Source organism: Hippoglossus stenolepis, chromosome 22, assembly GCF_022539355.2.
Source record: "Hippoglossus stenolepis isolate QCI-W04-F060 chromosome 22, HSTE1.2, whole genome shotgun sequence".
Lineage (NCBI taxonomy): Eukaryota > Metazoa > Chordata > Actinopteri > Pleuronectiformes > Pleuronectidae > Hippoglossus > Hippoglossus stenolepis.
The window spans coordinates 2192674-2214796 of NC_061504.1; the positions used below are offsets into that span (position 1 = coordinate 2192674).

General features: G+C 43.2%; 1 protein-coding gene across 1 annotated transcript in view; it reads right to left on the reverse strand.

Annotated features, from left to right (window-relative positions):
* Window positions 1-5471: 5471 nt before the first annotated feature.
* The window catches only part of large1 (LARGE xylosyl- and glucuronyltransferase 1), a 121456-nt gene continuing 104804 nt past the window's right edge, over window positions 5472-22123 (reverse strand). Inside the window, exons 9-15 of the mRNA XM_035147071.2 lie at window positions 21010-21135; window positions 19711-19866; window positions 16283-16446; window positions 12441-12719; window positions 11828-11974; window positions 9921-10116; window positions 5472-5752 (exon numbers count right to left, since the gene is read on the reverse strand). Coding sequence (XP_035002962.1) covers window positions 5555-5752; window positions 9921-10116; window positions 11828-11974; window positions 12441-12719; window positions 16283-16446; window positions 19711-19866; window positions 21010-21135 — 1266 coding nt within the window. The 3' untranslated portion in view covers window positions 5472-5554. The remainder of the gene's footprint in view (window positions 5753-9920; window positions 10117-11827; window positions 11975-12440; window positions 12720-16282; window positions 16447-19710; window positions 19867-21009; window positions 21136-22123) is intronic.

Here is a 22123-nt window from a genome sequence, read left to right on the forward strand (position 1 = left end):
AACCAGGGGGCTGATAAACTGGGTGCTCCGCTCTCATTCCATTTAGAGTCAGGTCAGCCTGCTGTCCCCTTAGCCTCAAGTGTCCCAGCAGCACGAATACACACACACACACACACACACACACACACCCACACACAAACACACACACAGAGGAATACAGGTACAAACAGGCATAAGAGAAAATAAAACGCGAAATGAAACTCGTGAAAAAGTAGTGTTCACTTTGTGATGAACGACTCCTGGACACAGCAATTTAAAAAACTAATTTCTTCCTGTGTGGTCACTTATAAGTTATGGGTGTAATAATGTGTTGTGGAAGTCCGGGAAATGTGATGGTTGGCATCTTTAAGCTGCAAACAACAACAACATCACAGCAGCAGTTAAATCCTCAGGGTTTGTTTCATTTTCACATATATAAATAATTACACTCGTAATCATTTTATAGGACGTGTCTTGAAAAGCAAACAATGATAATAATTCCCATTGTGAGGAAAAATGCAGTTGTATTTTCTGGAGACTGTGTGTTTAGTGCTTGCACTTATTTCATTCGGGGGAAATAAATTAATGTGCTGTTTAAAAATCCTTTCCATGGTAAATGTTCAATATTTAGGCTGGAGATTTTTTAGTCTTAGCAACCACTACAAGTCATATTCACCCATTTACACAGACATTTATACAGCGCTTCTATACGCGGCACTTTCACACATCATTCACTCTCTGATGGAACAGCTGCCAGGGACACTTTCATTCTCAGCCTCTTGCCTGCTTACATTATACTAAAGCACAGTCCTCCACAAACACTTCTACAATATACTGTCACTTTTTTATTGTTTGCGAGACATTGTGTGCAGAATATATTATAAAACTATATAGTGCAGAGTGAAGTTAGAGAAACTTTGTGTTTATCCTACCTGGTTTATCTGCAGTGAAGATTTTATAGTCACGGTTTTTCATCAAATGAAACTGGATTTGCTGTATTGCTTTTCATATGCGTGGTTTAGTTTGAATGATTTACTGAACTGCTCTTATCCGTTCATACATTCCATGTCGGCTATTTGAGAGGTCTGTTGTACAGTGGACACAATATTCTGGCCCACAATCTCTCAAAGTAAAATCAAATTTTAAAGAATTCAGCTCAATATCAAACATAACAGCAACAAAATACAGTGGCAACCGCTTACAGTGACGCCACAATATCAACACTGATGATCACATAATGATCGACACTTTTCTTCAAAGAGTAAAATCTTTCTTCATAGCTGCTCCCACATTCATCAGCCCCTGCTCGCTCTCTTCCTCTCTCTCTCTTTCTCTCCCACAGACACACACACACTCACACAAACTGTGATCGGACACGTGTAAACTCAGACTGGGTAAAAACAGGGGAATTTGTATGCAGAGCCGGAGGAGGAGGCTGCACGCTCGGTTTGGCTCGATTCGGTTGGCAGTACGCAGCGCGAATGATAGAGACACAGAGAGGAGCAGTAAATTACTGACACAAAATATATTCTTCGCCGTAACCAAATTATTAAAACAGCATTTTTATTGGAACGATTCTGTCCCAAGCTCTTTGATCCATATAAATGGTTGATCACTATATCAGTGATTTTTACACTGTATAGGTTATGCTTTGACGTTAGAGACAACTTGCCAAGGGATTCTACGAATGTTGCTGTCTGATGGGAAAACAGCTCCCGAGACCCTGGGGTAATGTCAGTGTCAGTCCGATATGGTGAAAGAAATCTAAATGATCTGGCGGTTTGACCCAGTTACCCTCCACCGCTGTACTCTATCCGAGGACGTAGACGAAGACATGTTCAACTCCGTCCACAGACTGATTGTTGGCATGCTGTCCCAACCCCACTGACTGCTACAGCTTGTATATTGACTTTTATATTAAAAAAAACAATGTTTAGAATAATTAATGACTGTATGGCCAGTCCAAATCACACCAAACTCACAACATTGTTCCAGTTTTGTCATACAACACAAAGTTTAGTCTCTTTTTTCCCCCAGTATAGTTTTCAGTGGCAGCAAATAAATGTTCACTTCCTCAGCTTCCTTGTCGATCAAGTGTTTGCTCTGCAGCAGTCGGTCAGTAGCTGCAGAGGTGTGTCCTGCTGCATTTGAATGTATATTAGATCCTGTGACAACGTTCTAAAATCAACCTCTCCCAATTCATAATCGTATTTGTGTTCATATTCCTCTCGAACACAAATATGTGAACGTTTGCGATTAATCCAAATTTCTGTCCTAAAGCTGAGCTCCCGTGTGTCCCCGCACGACACCCTGAAGTACCACTGGTTTAGACCCATTACTCACTGGAGATTTTTAAACACCTGCTGATTCCAAGAGTTTCAAAAACGACCTTGAACCATCGTGACCACCAGGACACATCTCCCTCCCTGTAGAGCGAGGCTCAGCACGGATGGTACCTACTTGGTTTGTCTACACACACATTAGCTTCAGTTCTATTCAGGGAACACTCAGGCAGCCTGTTAAAAATCTGTAGTCAAGTGTTGATAACCCTGATATCAAAGTGATGTGATTTTCTCAGCTCCAGACAAACGGGACATGTGCCCCTTTAACTCTGAAAGATGGCAACGCTCTTGGGACTTCTTGCAAGTGCAAAGACACACAGGTGTAATACTCTGCTTTGTGTGTGTGTGTGTGTGTGTGTTTCACGTTAAACTGATAATCATAAAGAAAGAAATGGTGAAACAGAGTAACAGAAGAGTGTTTGACTTTGCTTTTATTCAGGTAGCAGCATCAGTCAGCACTGTCCTACTTACACACCGCAGCTCCTCCCAGCTCCACACTCACACACACACGCACGCACACACCGGCAAATTGAACAGACATGTACAATCAGAAAAACAGCGCATTCACCTACACACACACACACACACACACCTGCATGACTGCACCGAGCCCTTCTGCAGCTCTCCTGTACAGAGTGAGAGAGTGCTGTCGAGAGAGAGACAGACAGGGAGTAAGAGAGAGAGAGAGAGAGAGGGGGGGGGCCTCTAGTTAAACCACACAGTAGAAACCAGTAGCGACGTGTGATGTGTGGTGAGCAGACTGAAAGGTCAGGCCTAATTAAAAATAATGATGAGTGTGGCTTGTTTGTCCCTCTACAAATTATCTCAGCTACTGTTCTCATGAAACTCATCACAGCTCGACAAACTTTTATTGACACGAACAGCCCCTACACATGCACACACACGTGCCCACACACGCACACACACGTGCCCACACACACACACACACACACACACACACACACTATATGTACAGAAATCGGTGGAAATCCATTTTCTTTCTCAGAATGTTCAATGGTGGCACAGTGGCAGAGTGGGCGGCTCTCTCTCTGGGTGCTCCATCTTCCTCCCACAGTCCAATGATGCAGATTGGGGTAAGGCTGATTGGAGTTTCTAAATTAACTGTAGGTGTGAATGTGAGCTTGAATGGTTCCAGTGCGATACACTGGTGAAGTGTTCAGGACGGATGGGTGAATTTTTTCGGATCGGATCACGAATCGCATTATATCTGCAATGATTATATTTCTTAAAGATTAGAGTGGGAAGAAATGTGTGAGCGGATTCGATTGCTTTTGGAGAAAATGTATTAATATATCAAACTCTGCTTCCTTCTGCTCCCCTCAGTGTCACTACCTCAGCAGCTGATGTGCGGAAGTTAAATCTACGGAGCTGCTGGGGCATTAAGCGCTCAGTGTAACCTCTAAATGTTCTGTGTGGGTGAGGCAGCGTGACTGGACCCTGGTTCCTACTGGGGAAACCAGGACAGATTCTTATCCTATTGGGATCTTTACTTGATCATTTAAAACCCTGCATCGTTTTGTCTTTCTATAATAAACTTGTCAGAGGTTCTTATCTCAACCAAGGAGGTTGTATTTTCATTGAATGTGTCTGTTAGTGAGCAGGATTACGTAAAAACTTTGATGTCGCAGAGAATTATGTGTTACATTCAGTTTGTGAATTTTCTTATGGATCCAATAAAAAATCTGGATCGAGTGGATTTAAATAAGAGGGCTAGAAACTTTTAACTATCACCAACGTGTAGCCGAGGAACGTAATGTGGCATTAGCTTTAAGGATTGTTTTAATTGATTGGGATTAAAGGATTGTTGGGCCGTGGTTAAAAGTCATGTGCTCTACTGAGTGCAATTTTATTTTTCCCATACTGTCACATTTGAAAACAAGATTTAAAAAACCTGTGATATTCCCTAAGTGTTGGACTTATTCCTCAAGACTTTGTCCAGTAACTTGCTATATTTCTTTTATTAATTATCAGCTCTTTGATCCACTGTGAATTTTTTCTCTGTGACGTCGTCAAACTAGAGGCCAGAGTGAGAAAGAAATAGACAGAGTGAGCAAGAGAGAGAGTGATAGTGGATCTCCTGTGGAGTTTCGGAGTTTCACTTCTCCTTCCGGCCCCCCGCCTCATTTCCTCCAGACGGTGAGTAGAGACCCTACCCCTCCCTGCTCCACCCAGGAGGACGGTAAACACACTGATAAACGACTCTGATTCTTGGAAAGAAAAGTAAACTGTGAGCTCAGTGACTGGTGCTCCGCTGTGTACTGCTCAGCGTGGCGGGGTGGTAGCTTCACGAACCGACAGCAATCGGTGTGCAGATCGCCCCGGCATCAATTTAAAATACAGTGGGAAAAAAGCCCTCTGCACCAACTGCTGTCGGATTCTGTTAATTGTAACAAAACACTGGAAACACTCGCTAGGAGCACGCTCAGGCTATCGTGGAGATACCCTGAATATCAACCGCGTGGACGACCTCCTGCCATCCCTGCACTTAACTTCCCTTGTTAGACAAGGAGGAGGATTTATTCTGATCGGTATCAGCTATGGAACAAATTAGACAGCAGCAGATGGTCGGCGGACTGGCTGCTCGACTCAATATCTGAGCACGTGTCATTCGTCAGGAGGAGATTTTCCAAATCTGTGTGGACGTGTTTACTGCTTTGTCTTATCTCTGCCGCTCGCCGGCGATTTGCATTTGAGTCGGGGTGCGCTGTCAGTCAGACCGCAGCAGCTTTTTGTTACTTCGTGGCACTTGGAAGGCATTCCTCTTTGCAGCGTGCAAACAGAATGTTAAGCTCCCGACGCTTCACATCTTCAGCTCTCCTTAAGCTTTTTGCCAAGCACCACCCTGAAGGGACACACACACACACACAGTAACACCTTTCATCTACCTGCATGTACACACACACACACACACACACGTACATAATGTTACACATAGCTCACAACTTTGTCACTGCTCTTACAAATATGGCAAGGCATTAAATGTCTTCTGTCCTTTGCCTGTCGTCCGACACAGTTCCACATCTGGAGCCCAGGGCCCGTACAGCCGGGGCCCACGTTCAGCCGGTCCGACCCCTTGCAGTCAGACGCTGAGGGCCAGTTTCTTTAGTCCCTCATGCCATCATACCCCCCAACACCCCATTCCCTCCACCACACCCCCAGGCTCTGGAGTGTGTTCAGCAGTTCACCGGGGGTGCGAGGGTCAGCAGCGGTGGCTAGCTGTTGTTCTCGGCCGTCATGTACTTAAGGGCGGCGAAGCCGTAGCGCCGCGACATGTTCTGCTGGAACTCCTCCTTCAGGGTCTTGAGACAGACCCGGTACTGCTTGTTGGAGCGGAACTTGGTGATGTCGAAGCTGGGCGCGTGAGGCATGTGGATCATGTAAGCATTGGGCAGAACCACGAACTCGTACTCCTGCAGCGAGAGAAGAGCAAGAAGAAATGTTGAGTAACAAACATTTACAGCCGCTTCAAAACAAAGAGCACACACGTGGCATCAGTCGTATCAGAACTGGTGAGTATTTCATTGGAAAGAGAGCAAAGGACAACACTGGAGGCTTATCTCCATGTGAAATATGTTTTCACTCCTCTCCTGACTGACTTCGGCACCTGTGATAAACCGTGATAGACGGATGATTCAGCCTTTCACCTTAAGTATATTTGCCCTTTTCCCAAACAGTTTCCAAACAAGGCTTCCCAGATGGGTCTGCGTAACAAACCATCTGGTGCGTCAGGTTATATTTTCAAAGATAAAACTGCACATTTATTGTCTTTAATGAATGAAAATCAAGTCAACCTTGGGCGGCCACGTACACATAAGGGTTGCGCATTACCTGTTGTTGTCTTACCTCTCCCTAGATGATCAATTAGTTATTGTGACTCATGTGAGCTACTGTTGGCAAACTTTAGATATTGTTGTATAAAGCCCTTTTCCCACTGCATGGTTTTTCATTGGGCAAAGGCTGTAGATAGTTCCTGGTACAAGTTACCTTTTTAATATCAACACCACCAAGGTCCCAGGTGAGCTGAGATAACACCAAAGGGCGATGTGGAAACTCTGCACACTACTGATTTGTCAGAGAGAATCATCACTACAGCAACATCATCGTGCAAGAGGGGATGTTCTGAACCATTGCTATTCTACAATGGCAACCAGTCAGTATGCATCCACATTCACCAGTAGTTATAATATCATATTGTAGGTTAGATTATGTGATGCAGTACTTCTCACTCTAATCGCAATCACTTAAATCACGAGTCTGTCACTGGGTCAGAGTTTGAGGCTACAATCACTGATCTATAAACATCCGTCTCATAGTTTGATCTACATCTTCAACTGCTGCTGCCAGCAGCAATTTGTCTTCAGCTAAATATATATATTTAAAAATTTAATCTAACAAACAGTAGGCGTTCAGCACTTCAACATCCATTAAATAAATTAAAGTCTGCTAAATAATGCGGTCTAGGAGACTATGCTGAATTAAATGTAACAGTGTTGACCTAACAATTTTCTAAGACTCACACTCTTCCACTGGTGCTGTTGTTATTTTCAATAGACAGGCTTTGACCAATAAGTGAATTGTCTCAGGTTTCAAACTAGAGTATTCACCAAAACAGCACTGATAAAGCCCTTTGTTTTTCTCCAGGAGGAAACAAGCATCAGTAACAGCAGCATCTGCCTGTCCTGAGGGGGATGCAGGCGGCGGATGTGGGGCAGCTGAGGCTGATGTGGAGCACAGTGTGAGTGATGTTTACAGATGTTCCTCAATCGTGCAAAAGTGAGGGAGGGAGCAGAAAGAGGCCACGAGGAGGGAGGAGACTGCTTCAACTGCGTCCTTAAATCGAGCCTTCCCAGCATAAGCAGCCAGACCCCCTGTGCCCCATGTATATAGGACTCATTTGTATTTGAACTACATTTAACATATATATTTGCAGCTGCTGCAGGTGCATCACACTCACTATTACAGGCCTCTCTGCATGACACAGTCATTTCTTTCCATGAGGTAACTTGTTGTAGATCTGCTGTTCAGATGTCAGCAATCCAAAGTCAGGGAATAGCTTTAAGAGCCAGTTCTGTAAGGGATAGGCAGAGTCGCTCAGGATGTAGTAGCCAACATTCACTCCACCGGTGATTCTGGTGTGAGCTGCCACTGCTGGCCAGCTCCCCCGCAATGTGGACATCCACAAAGCACGAGCATCATGCTAACTCCCAGGCGGTCCTGGAAACCTGTTCCAGAAGAGTCCCATTCCAGCTACAACACCATGAAGGATGGTGCAGCGCCAGCTTTTACAGTTGAAATAGTCACAGTGGTAGTTCTGATGTGCCAATATGGGGTTCTGTGATCCATCAATGGCACCAATACACTGTGGGAGCCCTCCACCTGTTCCCAGTATAGGCAGACATGTCTTCAAACTTCTCCTGGACTGGGATACAAATGTTTTCAGCTACCAACAACAACCCCACAGTGGCAGTGAACTCTTTGGAACAGCACTTCTTTGATACCCACCGTTGTTTGTGTGTGTGTGCAGCGTTGAAGATGATATCCTGACAGATTTATGTGTCATCACTACTGTAACCACGCCACATTGATATGAATATTGTCTGCCTGGTACCAGTGAGTCGAGTTGAGTCAGTGTATGTGGTGGAAAAAACACCATAACTGACATTTCTGAGTCAGTTTGTGGACTATGTGACTGTTCTTTACTCTTTGGCTGCTTTAGGATAAAGATGGATTTCTTACATTGTTTGCTCACTATGTGGCAGAAGAAAAAAACAACACTTACATATACAGTTGATATATCTTATAGTACCTTAGCTTATAATGACTTATAATTAGCAAAAAACAATTGTCCACACATTCACCAGACACTGGGCATCAATGCCATTCATTTTGAGATAAGTGGCTGAATGTTTCCTGTGCAGCATTTTGAGTAATATAGGAGAAGAAGAGAACTTTAGGCTACTCTATTAAAATGAAGTACCTCCCATGAATTACAAAGAGTAAAAGTATGAACTAATTCATACAATTTATAATCTAACAACCGCTTCAGTAGCGGTTTTACTTTTTTATTATGTTAAAGATGGGTAAAGAAAAGTTAAAAAAAAATCAACCTTAACACAAGTGAGATAGAACCAGTGACAATTTCTGCCTCCGCTGCATATTTGTACTGATCCACACACCAGTAGCTGTAGTGCACATTACATCCGTGTGCACATCAATGTACTTCATCACAAACAGACCATTCCCGGAGAAGCGTGGTTAACAGAAACCTTTCCTCTGATGATGTTCTCCTGCTCGGGAAAAGGTGCAAGTGTTCAGCTATGATGTAACTTTGTTGAACGAGTACCAGTGATCCTGCCCACAGTCAAACACAGCTTAGTTCGAGGGCAGTGGAGGAGTTACACAACACACAGCTGGTGCAAAGGCCCGTTGGCTCTCTTCGCTGCTCATCCCACTCATCTCGGTAGTAACGGGTGGAGAATGGCAAAGACTAATGAGAGCAGAGTTTTTTGAGGCTCGAACACCAAAACAATGAGCGGAAAGAACCTGAAGAGCTCAGTCGACCGGACAGGAAGGGCAGAGTTGATGATACCTCCCCTCTCACCATGGGGAGCGTTTATATCATGTGATTTTATATTTCCTCTTTAAGGTGGTTCGTTATATAGATACAAGTCTTATTTCGAGGAAACAGCATTCTTATGAATCAGAATCCAAGATTTCAAATGTCACGTTGTCGAGGCTCGTGAGGCTGTGAGGCACGATCAGGGACTCCTTCATAATAAGATGGCATTTAATTGAATAGGTTATGAACAATTAAGCCAAACCTGACCTTAGGCCGTTTAATAAAGCCTTGATAATAGCACCTAATTTTAGATGTGACTTTTCCACAAGGGCATTGCAGATCAGACAAGAGCAGAGGTATGAGGTCGTTTTATTTCTGATCATTCGACTTATTGTGTTTTTGGCCCGGTCTGATTTCATTTGAGCTATGTTGGTGCATTACCAGATTTTAGCGCTTCACTTGGCAGGTACAATGTTCTTATTGCTCTTACAAGTGATGGCCAAAATAAAGAGAAGAAATGAGTGCTGCAATAAACGGGAGTGATTCTTTAAAATGGTATTCAATGACTTGGGGACAAGGACTCTGTTTATATTTGTAAGGATTTTCATCTTTCTCCCAAAGCCAGAAAACAAAGACAGCAGAAGTGCTTCCCGTGATGTAAATCCAGCATAAAGCTGATAGATTAACATTTAGAGAACACAGTTTAGGTGGCCAGAGAGCATCCTCTGTGTCTGTGGACAAGAATATATTTACTGGAGCAGAATTTGCAACAGCATTGGAAAAAAACTGGAGGCGAGCCATTGGCTGGATTTCGTGTCTTTTGTAAAACGTTAGTAAACTTACTAACATACCTGCGATAACTTGTTTTTGTGGGGAGTTTTATTTTTCATGATGGTCTGAATTCGTATTTTCTGAGCTTAAGAAATGTTTTCCTAGAAATCTGGTTATATTATCACTATCACAAGAAAATACAACACATTAATGCTTAATACAGATAGATAAGAGTTGGGTACAGTTACCTGCGCATCCAATTCCATGATGTGAGCCACCTTGTTCCAGCCGAAGCCCACAAAGCGGCGGTCGTACTCGGGACTGTCCCGCCTCACCATTACGTAGGGCTCGAAGTCTGCCTCCCACTGCACCCTGTAGGGCGTGGTGGCAGTCCGCCATTTGGCAAAGTTAGTCGGTGCGTGGCCTTTGGTCCACACATGATACCTGGCAGGAGAGAAGAGGAAAAGGTTCTGACTATTAATGGAGACGGTGTGAGCTTCGCTGTCAAGAATGCTAGGTGTCATTTCAGTTATGAACCTGTCTTTATATCACGGGAGCTCTTAAAAATGTAGACTCTATTTGAAGACTTTACCTTACAAGGCATACCAAATGATTTTTGATGGGAAAAGTCGTGTCTCTGCTGTAACAACCACCCCCAAGATATAAAGGTTTTATTGGACTGGCAGATATTGCACTGTGTTACAAAGAAATTCACATAATCTATCCAACAATTTCAGAAATCTCTGTCTGTGTGTGACTTGCTTATCTCGAAAAACGTTCATTCGATAAGCATGTTCACAACGTGTCCACGATAACAGCACTGGCAACTGACTCTACAGTTTGGGGTTCTATGTACCAAGTCAAGAGTCACTGAACTTTTGAATAAACAGATGACCAGCTCTTTATGCAGCGGTGGTGGTGCAGCTTCACGATTCTGTGGGAAGAGAGAAAGCTCCAACCAGCATCACCACAGGCGGAGCAAACAGCCCATTCCAAACAGGCCTATTTAGAACGGGCGCTGCACTCATGCAGTAAACAAGCGAGCAGTCTGAGTTAATGAGAGGTAACGACAGATTGTAAATTGGCAACAAAATTTTTGCAGACTGTAGATATGAAACAAAACCATGAGACTGTATCAAGTTCAAATACCTGTCACAGACTGATTCAAGTAATCAAGCAGACAGGACTTAGGAGTTATTTCACCCCATAGAGCAGCGTGAAGTGAGTGTTCACTCTGGAGGGCAAAAAAAAAAGAACCACCGCCCTCGTCTGCCAGTCCTACATAGAACACTGAAGTGATGCGTCGGCCAAGACAGACCAACGGTGTCCAGAGCCTTCAGCATCTCAGAGCAAATCTCATCCACTCCTGGAGCTTTGCCACGGAGGCACTTCTTAACTACCTCAGAGACCTTTGCCTGAGATATGCATAAGACTAACCCTGAGTCTTCAAAATTTGCCTCCGCCACAGAGGACAGGTTGGTTGGTTTGAGAAATTCCTCAAAGTGTTCCTTCCACCATGAAATTATATCCCGAATCAGCAGCTCCACTCCCCTGCTGAAAGCAGCCTGAGTGAGCCCTGCTTCCCTTTCATAGTCTGCCCAGACTTCCATGAACTGCCCCCACACCCAGGTCTGTGACCGCCACACCCAGGTATCTGCCAACCAGGCATCCCTTTGCAGCTTGACTTGCCTTGGCTTCCCCACACCTACTGTGTCCATAAGGTGCCTTGTTAGTTGCCACAACGTCGAACACAGCAACCTTCCAATGATCGTACTCTCACAAATTGCCTAAAATTGCATTAAATTAAAAAATGTTTTGTAATTGCCTATTTTTCATGCATGTGCTGTCATTAGCATTCCAAATGTGTAACTGTCCATCATTTTGAAATTCTTCTACACAATTTGCTTTTTGTACGTTATCTATTGATAATTCAGCATAAGTGCAAATGAGTCTGTCTCAGTATGGCCCTGAGGGTTAAATTAATACTTGAGTTAATGAATGAAGCAAAAAATGAATCAATATTATTGAGCGCTGATTTTTGCAACCCTCTACTACGTACTAGGAAGAATGTAAAGAGCTGCTGCAGTTCTGTTGAACCAAAACTTGTATGATCTTGAACATTGTTGGCTACACAAAAACAGAAGAGTGGTTTTACCTGAAGGTGAAGAGTGTACCCATGTCGAGCTGAGAGAGCAGCTCAGCTTTAGATTTGGGGTAGGACAGGCGATATCGCAGCGTCTCAAAGGCTGGAACCACCAGAGCTTTCTTGTTGTTGGCCATGTCGAGCTGCACCACTGACTTCCTGTAAACACACACACGTGAATAAATTAAAACCTTACTGCTTGTACAATAGTTCAAAAAACTAGAACTAGTGCTTAGCGGTTATACACCTCCACCAACCAGTGAAGTTGCATTTTACATCCATGTCTCTCCAGACTCTAGTGTTTTTTGTCCTATGTCATAAGTGAACTCTTGAGTCATGACCGAATGTGTTTTGTGTTGTTGGACCCTTTGATCACCAAAAATCGAATCATTACATCCTTGAGTCCAAGTCGACAACTTGACAAAATTCCCTCAAAGTGTTCCTGAGATGAGTCTGACGAGAATTGGATGCATAGACGGCCAACCCGAAAGCATAAAGCCTCCAGCCGTACCTGTCACCAGCATGGAGGCCTTATGTTTTGTTGCATAAATCTGCTATCGATGAGAAATACATATTTTGAATACCATCATGGCTGGTGTTCAACACATTTTCTCTCCCCTCTTACCTGAGATATTCGTAGAGGCCATACATGGGTAGGAAGTCGATGTCTGAAAGGAACATGTAGGGTGTGTTGACCTGCCGCATGGCCACGTTCCGCAGGAGGTTGACTGGGTAGAACTGTCCCTCTTTGTAGACGATGTGGTAACCCACGTTCCCTCGGCTCATCAGCACTTCGGAGCCCTGAGCGTAACGCAGGAACTGCTGGGCCTCGGCATCGGACAGGTACAGGGCCAGGCTGATGGGGCCTTCCCAGTGCTTACAGATGGCCTCCAACATCTGGAGCCTGCAGCAGATAGGACAGAGGGTAAGTGACTTCACAATAAATGCATTACTATCCTCCACTATGCAATGGATCAGAGTCAAGTTCTTCCCATTTCATTTTTTGGGTGAGGATGTGAGATAATAATGTTTGTGCAAAACAACTTGGGGAAAAATAATGCTAACAAGATATTAAGTTACATCCCATACCAGTTTAAGGGTATATAGAAATGTTCAATACACTACACTATAGACAGATCTTGGTTTGTTTTAACATGTACTGAGCTTCAATTTTCAGGCCTGTGCATTAATTAAAACAAATAATAATTTGAATGCACAAATTTGCCTCTTGCGAATTGCAAAAATGGCAAAATTAAAAAATGGAAGTGTTAGAAATCAACTCTTTGACCCTTTCCAACTTATATTGTTTGCTTGGTACTTTTTAAAGTGAGATATGTGGTCCAACATAACAACTACAAATCACAGATTTAATTTATTTTGTGAAAATATGGGAATAATGAATTACTCAGCCACTTGTTAAACTTGCAAAACAGAGTAGTGATATTTATTTTATGTTTCTTACATTAAAGACATTTTCAGACAGCCTGCCTTAAAGGAATACTTTTGTTGAAGAACCAATATTTAAGAACTGTTTTGATGAGTCTGGCACACAATGTTAATATTTAATAGACATCTAAAGTATTTACTGAGTCCAATACTATCCTTCTGTATTTAAAATTCTGAAGTGTCTACGGCTTAATTTGTAAAACCATGTTTTGTTAATCGAATTCTTTCCAAACTACAGTTTATAATATGGTATTCTATCTGAAGGTGAGATTGTGTTATTTGCTCAGTGTCTGACACTGATTTGGATCTGCAATAGGCCCGCGGTGGCTCCGGGCCCTCCAGGGGCCTCATTAAAACAAGATAAAGTCTATAGTCAGCTAGCGGCCCCTAGAGGCAGCCATGTTTATTATACATACAATAATATATTGCAGAGCAGAAGACACAACAAACTGACAATATTAAATAGGGGCTTAAATTATGTTTGTCCTGTGGGTGATTTAAAAAACTATTTAAATCTAAATGTTTATCACCCTGGGAGCATGAATGAATTTGCATTACATAATTATCCTGTGTTGTGGTTTTACATTGTGTGGCACGTCAGAAATGCTTGTGGGATGCCTTTAATAAAAAGTGATCATCCTCAGAGGAACATGTGCCAAACAAATTTCAATCAAACTGAACCTCAGCAGAACATAATTTGGAAAGGAGAGCCAAAGTTATTAGTCTGTCCCTTCACTTGAATGAAAAGCATTTTATTCTGTTGGTTTCATGATTTAACATGAGGAAAGTTTCCCCAGATAAGCAATGCCTTTTCTGTATATAATTTAGATTAAGTGATCCCAATGAGGAATCAGGTTATTGCAAACACGCAGTTTGAAAAAGTGAGAAAACATTCGGATGAAAAAAACAAACACTGAAGACAAGATTTAAAGATATTGCATCTGAAGGGGGTAATGCTGGTGGTCTCAAAATCCAGGCATTATCTTTACTGTTGGAGAACGTAGAGTATAGAGCAAGAAACTGTCCCTGTCTTAATCGTACATATCATATTATAAGGTGCTTCAGTCGGATATAAGACTGGGATTGAGAGCCAGTGCTTCCTTATTGATGCATTTAGTGGCAAGACGACCGATCCACAGGTCACAAGAGCATCATGGGAATTTTCTATGTCCTTGCTAGCAAATCAACTGAGTGTGGAAATACAAAGAAAACTCCCATGGTGTCTTTGTGGGACCGGTGGCCATGTATCACTGTTGATCTTTTAGGGGCCAAAATGGAGCAAGTTGTCATATTGTGCGGGCGAGGAAAAATAACAAGGTCACCCAAGGACTACACTTCAAAGATACTTGGACATGTTTTGCTCCAATACATGTATTTAAGAGGAATCGCATGTTTGCAGAAAAACACAACGCTCACTGAGAAATTAGCCTTTAATCCCCCTGCCCACAGTTAGCAATGAAACAAACAGCACAATTTGCATATAAATAGCAGATTGATGTTTGAGGATAAAATCCCTGGATCGTCTCTGCACCTTCACAAATAACACAAAGCTCTTTATTAAATCTGACATTGGCGTGTTCCAAATTCACTAAAAAGCCCAACATTGTAATATCTATTCAGATATCGGAGATCTGTCAATAGGCCTCATTGTGTCTCAGCATGGTGTTAGTAGAACAGTGGCATCCATTCTGCTTTATTGTTTGTACATGACCCCCCCTTTACATGAAATATAAACCTGAATACTTGCATGTGAACACTTTGAGCCAGAGGCACTTTCATATGTGTGTGCATGTGCATGGAAACGGCTGTAAAGGATCATTATTCACGGAGGCATGTCTGGTAAAAGCAGCACCACGAAGAGCAAATCCCATCCCAGTCATCTGCACCGCTTCCTCTGTGCACTGCACAGACCACTAGCTATGTGACGAGTCTTGGAATTGAAAATAAAGGCATAAACTTTCACAAGTTCCTCTAACTGGGTGAGCAGTCAGCTTTGAAGGGGGGTGGAAGTATTTGTGTCCCAAATGATAGGAGGGAGCTACAGACTCCGAGAAGCCCCCGGACCTGAACTACTGTTGTATCCGTTGTATATTCCCATTTCAATTTTCTTTTCAAAGGGTTCCTACACACAGAGACACAAGAGCCAGGGATAATGTAACCATGCTGCAGCTTTATGCTATTTCAACTATGTTCCTGAGAGATCCTTGGTCATTAGTATGGTATGGAGGAAGGCTCCAATTCTTACAGAATCCATGAGGTAACTCCCTAGCAACTATGGAGATAAAGCCAGTCAGGGGTGTGGATTATAATGTTTCGTCATTGCAATCATGATAAAACAACAAGTAGTTGCTAAATTAGTCCAAAGTGGCCTAGAATCTGAAAGAGAACTTGTTGTGGCAGTTTAAAACCATTTCATTATCTTTTCGTCTGCATTTGTTTGTTTGTCTGTTTGATTGTTACTTAGCAGGATTACGGAACAACTGCTGAACTGATTACCATGAAACCTGGGGGGAGGATGAGGTATATTCATATATCAATTCTTACTGATATATGAATATTTATGAGTATGAGCACATTGGTGCAGATCCCCCCCCCCAAAAAAAATCTGAATCTAGCAAATTAAAATGTGGTTTAATAAGGGGACAGTTGGGCCTCGGCAAAGGTATAAATTCTCTGCCAAGGTCTAAAAATGCCCTTCTGTGATTGGATTACCGGAAAGCTCCCTGAGTATTGTTAGTCCTTTAGTTGTATCTATACAGGCTTATACCATCTGTGCTTTATTAAGATCAGATATACCATATATAGTTGTGCAACATTTCTACTGAAAATTGAAGCAAGAAAGTTTTGTAATCATGCCAGCCTCTGAAGTTTCATCTGACGCTATTTATATAGATAAGATATGGAACTTTATTTGTGGAACCCTGGATGCTCAAAACAATTAGAAAACTTTACAGCAGTATTCCACTTACAAGTAGGGAGGCAACAACAAATGTATTTATTATTTGAGCAGTCTGACGTTACCTGTCCATGGAGAGCTGAGCGACTAGAGTGACGTCAGTATTGTCAGAGCTGGGTTCGTACTCATAGTGGAGGAAGTACAGGTGGGTTCGGTGGACGGTGAATCGCTCTCGCCGAAACTCGTAGCAAGGATCGTCTTCGTCCAGCTCGGACAGAGTCTTCTGGAGCTGCAGGGAGAGAAGGAGAGAGACAGGAGTGAGGCAGTGAAAGGGCCAGAGGGAAGCCCCTGAAGATGCTGTTTGCTGCATCAGCAACGTGCAGTGCCACTGCCTCTCTGCCTGGGTATTCTGCACCGTGATCAAAAGCACAAAAGTCTGCTTAAACAGAAACATGATTAATCATTTCACAAGTAGAACACTGCACCGGGCTTAATGGTGTTTCCGTGTGCTGTTTGGCTAATCACACTATTTCAGCTCACATTCTTAAAGAGTTAAGTCTTGAGACTGTTCACTACAGGTACAAGCTGCCACATAAGGAAGGTTTGGCACCATCACTACCTGTAGACCTATTTATGTTGCTTGTTTTTGAACAGCTGGAAGTGACAACATAAATATCCCCAACAGTGTAAATCACTAATGGCTACGTCATTAATCTGACTTGACATGGCATGGAAGAGCAAGAACTGGACAAGCAGACTGAAAGTTGGAAATAGACACAGCCCATTACAGGTCAATTCATAAGGAACCTTGGTCATGACAAAGAGAAAACATTATGCTGTTGTCCTTCATCTATAGGAGACCTGAATGAGCAGTTCTCGAGATATGCATTCCACATACAGACAGAAAGTATTAGATAGGTGTCTTACTTTTGGATAGACTTTATTTTTTTGGAAAGAGAGGCGTTAGGAAGTCAGGTGATATGAAGAGTGACAAAGGGCTTATACAGAGTTGGTTGTGGTGGTTGATTGGTCACTTTCCCTTGGAGAGGTCTGGCGTATGAATCGCATTTTACTCATTGATTTAGTAGACTCATTATTTTCATTTTTCTTTTCTTTATTATTATATTTAAACGTTTCACCAGAAAGCCTGAGCGTCAAACTCCCTCCATGTGTGAGGAGCGGATGTGAGGAGCTGAATGCACAATCTGAATCACCTGGTACACAGAGAGACAACTGAAAAATAATTAACGATTTTAAATGGTTTCCTTGGTGAAAGACCTGTGCTTGAACCCTTCAACCCCCATAATCAGTTACTCTATATATACACTCACCTGGCTTCCTAGAGCCTCCCTTTTTAAATTGAAGTACATTCCTTGCTAATAGAAAGACATGACAGTAATATGACACACAGGGCTTCCGTATTCCTCCCTCATTTCCATTTTTTCATACATTTTACAGCGGAACACTTGCACTAGAAAACGTCTAATATGCATGTCTACATTTGTACTGACTCATGTTGGTCAAGAGTCTGCCATTTCATGACAAAGACCAGGAATCGAATCCTACATAAGTCCATTTTAAGGGTGTTAATAATGTTATGCAAATAATATGCATGTAATGTGCAGATGTAATAAAATGCAGTGTTCAGCTCAACTTTCGACCTTCTGATGAAATGTCCCACGCAAATAGTGATGGAGGATTGCAAAAGTGATGTGTTAATAGAGCAACACATCAACCAATGAATTATGGATGTCAGCATTCTGTTCGGGTCTATCTGACTTGATTTGAATTCAAGTGGAGATGAGCTCAAACACACTGGAATCGCTGCAGCTCAGCAGAGCACAGTGGAGCAGTGCTGTGGGGAGAGTTAGACAGAAGTGTTTAAAAGGGGGGGCTGTCAGCGGAGGACTTGGTGTGTGGCGTGGCTCTGCTGTGAGCGCTGTGTGATTCGCCGAGCTGCGGAGAGTGACTGGGCTGCAGTGGCACCGAGGCCCTGAAGGAGCCCGGTCTGCAACGTGCCCGCCGGAGCCAGTCCCTCGGTGACTTCATTAGTCTAATAATCACGTTAATGGGATTTAAATCGCTGCTCAAACTCTGAAAAATTGAGTGGGCAAACTATTTCCTGAGTTAAGGACACATCGGAATTGGCTGTTGGCGAAGAAAAAAAAAAGAAGCCTGGCACATCACGATGGAAATCTATAATGTGATTAACTGGCCACAGAGCTGACACCTGAATAATTTTTACACCCCATCGAGGCTTGTCCTGTAAAAAACAAACTCCTGGCCATGTGTGAGCTTTAGCAGGTCAAAAAAACTGAGGAGGTGCAGAACAGGTATTTTAAAACATACAACAGAGTCTGCAGATTGCACTCAACAGTTTCTCCTAAACCTGTTCTGAACGGAAAACTCACACTACCTGCCTGTTCCCTCTCTAGACATTCACGGTGTTCATACTTAGAGCTCTGTGTAGACGTCTCTTCTTAACCTGGATGCCTTTGAGCGAACCCCACTGTTGCAGCAGATGTACGTTGTCAGCGTTACACACGAGCTACCATCTGTTCAGTCCACACTGACTGACTGACAGCGGTAGGACTGTTGCTGTCTTCAGAACCAGCTGTTCTTTTATCAGGGCGGCTCAGGACGAGCTGAAGGAACAGCAGCTGTCTTCACCAACGTGGCTGTTACCGAGATTTAAAGTTGTTTTTAACCATCAGGAGGAGGCAATACACTCGCCAGAAGAAGAAATCAAAACAATACAAACTGGGTCTATTCCTCAATGTGTTCCAGGCTAACCAAGATGACGATCGGCATATATCTCTATGGGTTAAAATTACAGACACAGCTTACACGTTTTGAGAATGTGAATGAGAACATAGCTCCTCTTATACAGAGGGGATGTCGGTTGAGTAGTCAAGGCAGTCCTTCATTGTGGCACATTCATTTACATAATGTGGCCAAAAACATCCCAGGGGTACCGTGATGTCCCTTAACAAAGCCAGTGGAGTGGAGGTCCACATTTCCTCCGTGCAATGAGGGACCGATCCCAATAGAGTGGGTGAGCTGGCCAATCAGAGCGTGCTGGGCTTCATCGGAATGGGGGTCTTAGAGGGAAAGGAGCTAAGTGTTTCAGACAGAGGCTGAACGGAGGAGCTGCAGCAATGGACAGGAACGTGATGTGTTTTCTAAACTTTTGAGCAACTAAACCTTTTCAAGTAATAACTCAAATGAAAGTTATAAATATGAGCATATGCCATGTCAGGCCACATTGTGGAGTCTAAATCGCCTCAAGAACCAGTGCCCAATTATTAAAGCTGTTCAATTTCTTAAAAAACAAATCCTATACTTATCAACAGCACAAACAAAATTCCCTAATTCCTTGATACATCTGGGATTCAACAATGCTCAGCAGGTGAGTGCGGTGATAATTGGATTCGACAGTTATACTTTCTTTGGCTCCGATGCAGCTGCCTGGATGCTAGTTTCCCACCACCTGTACTTATCTTCATCACTAAATAGACGCCCCAACCAGAACCACAGAAGCAGCTCCACCTACGTTCTCACTGTTGTGGTCGGCCTCGCTGGGACAGCCGAACAGCTCTCGCCGTAGCAGGTTGCCATCGTACTCCAGAAAGGTCAGATACAGGTTCCGGAAAAACTCAACGTGCTTGTTCTTTACCCGCAGCTTCTTGGGGGAGTTCCAGTGGATCACCTGTTCAGAAGAACCACAGAGTAAAGGAGGGTTGTGTTTATATCATCATGCTCAGATTTTATTGAACAACAGCATTTTAAATACTTAAACATGATGATGAGTCAAATCATGATGACCACCACTGTCCAATATGCTGATGGTCCTTTCTATGCGGCTCTGACCTGCTGTCACATGGTGTCCTACAAGTTTTCCGTCTCATTGCATCATTTACGTGGCCCAGCACAAGTGACGTGATATTTATACACGTCTTTGCATTGTATGTACTCTCATTGCGCGAAAAGGTTGCTTCGCGTTTTGATGGTGCACACCATGAGTCGCAAAATGGAGCCGCCAAGGATCAGGATTGTTCCAGCACATCCCTCAACCACTTGTATCCAGTCTGCAGTTTGGTAGGTACTCACAGCTCCTGATTGGCTGCACAGATGCCTTCCTTCCTTTATGTCATGTCGGCATTGTCAAGTCCCACAGGTGTCTACAACTGCCATTTCTCCTGCATCCTACACATTCACTCCTGGAACCAATTGTTTACAACATCCTGTATCCCAGACCTGCACATTGTTCCCTCCATGTGTGAGTGGTGATTATCTTGTGTTATCGACATAGATAGATGCTTAAAATGCCACTTTATCTCCTTTCATTTGTTAAACATTAATTGCCACTTTAACTTCTTGCTGTGCTTACACAGAGTGCTTACACCTCGGTTGCCCCTGAAGCCTGGAAAAAAACGGTGTTTCTTTACAAGGTTTACAAAATCCATAAAGTGCTTAAAAGTTAAATTAAATATCAGAGTGTGGGCCTTGAGAATCTGATTAATGCAGGTCAGGTCTTGTATAATCTTGTGAGGCCGGATCTATCTCCACAGTGCTGGGTCAACACTAGAGATGGGTCTGGGTGAACCCCTCATCACTTTGCTCTATGGGAGAAATGCTTTAGCGTCTCGGAATTCCTTTCTCTTCAAAGAAAACGCCACAAATAAAAATGTAAAAGACATATTTTGTACTTGTTTCCGAAAAAGGTTAACCCGGCAGAAGCAGGGACACAGGGGAGGAGGATGCTGGGCGAATGACAGGCTTATACCTGGAGCCTACATCGGTTGAGTCAGATTGGGTTTACTGTGTCTGAACTGACTGAGTGGGGCCTCACCTTCAGGTCTGAAACATCCTTGTAGCACTTCTCAGAGCGCGTGTGATCGGACAGCTGCACGTTCCAGAAGCACGGCAGCTGGTGAACCAGGAACGGGTTCTGTTTGATCACAGCGTTGAAGATGTCCTGCACACACACACACAAAACACACACAAAACACACACTGAGCCTCATGCTTTGCCTTATGTTTCATCATCTACAGGCGTACACCTCGGTTTATTTGATGTGCACATGAAGCTGAATTTTATCTTACTCGGATTTTTGCATGGAGTTTTGGCTGTAGACCAATTTAACCGGTATCAAAAACAGATTTTTTTAAACAAACGCTTTCCCCAAATTATAGGAGAGTATGACCAACATGTTGTTAATTAAGTTATTCTTGTGATATGGTACTTTTGTATAATTTCCGTGCAGAGTGTGGTAATGCATCTTACAGCAGCTCTTTTAGTTTGCTAGTTGACGGCCTACGTGGAAGCACACCGGATGATCGGAGCTCCTTTTTTTCCCTACAGCCCCAAATATCTGCAGTCTTGCTCAGAAGCCGACCTGTTGCGCCAAGAAGGAACATTTTGTCTCTGTCTGTCTTGTTTTCTGATATTACCGGTTCTTTGAAGAACAATCCGCCACCCTAAATCTTCCTCTGGATGTTCCCTACAGAAATAAATCACTATGTTATTCTGAGGTATCAGCTTCTCTCAGACTATAAACAGTATTTGATGAATCCTGCTCCTGTAGGGTTCGCTGCTCTGTGGCTTGACAACAGCGCTGTGCTAATGCTGAGTGAGCAGTGACAGCACAGAGAAGGTGTATACTGATGACTTGATTTACCGACAACAGTCGCATTCCCTGAGAGCGGAGTGACATGGACATTTCGTGTCGGTGAGCAGTATCTTTTCCACTGACCTCACAATGGAGGGGGGGAATGACACCTGTAACCATGGTAACTGTACTCATTTGCAGTCATTCTGTGTCTTCTTTGTGGTGGTGTAGAGTCTCTTTGTGGTCCAGTTAAGTATCTCTGTGGTTGTTTTGTGACTGAGGGCGAGCGATTGTGTTCTTCTTTGGTAAGTGTATTACCAGTTATTTTGTGTCTCCTTATGGTCAGTTTGTCTTT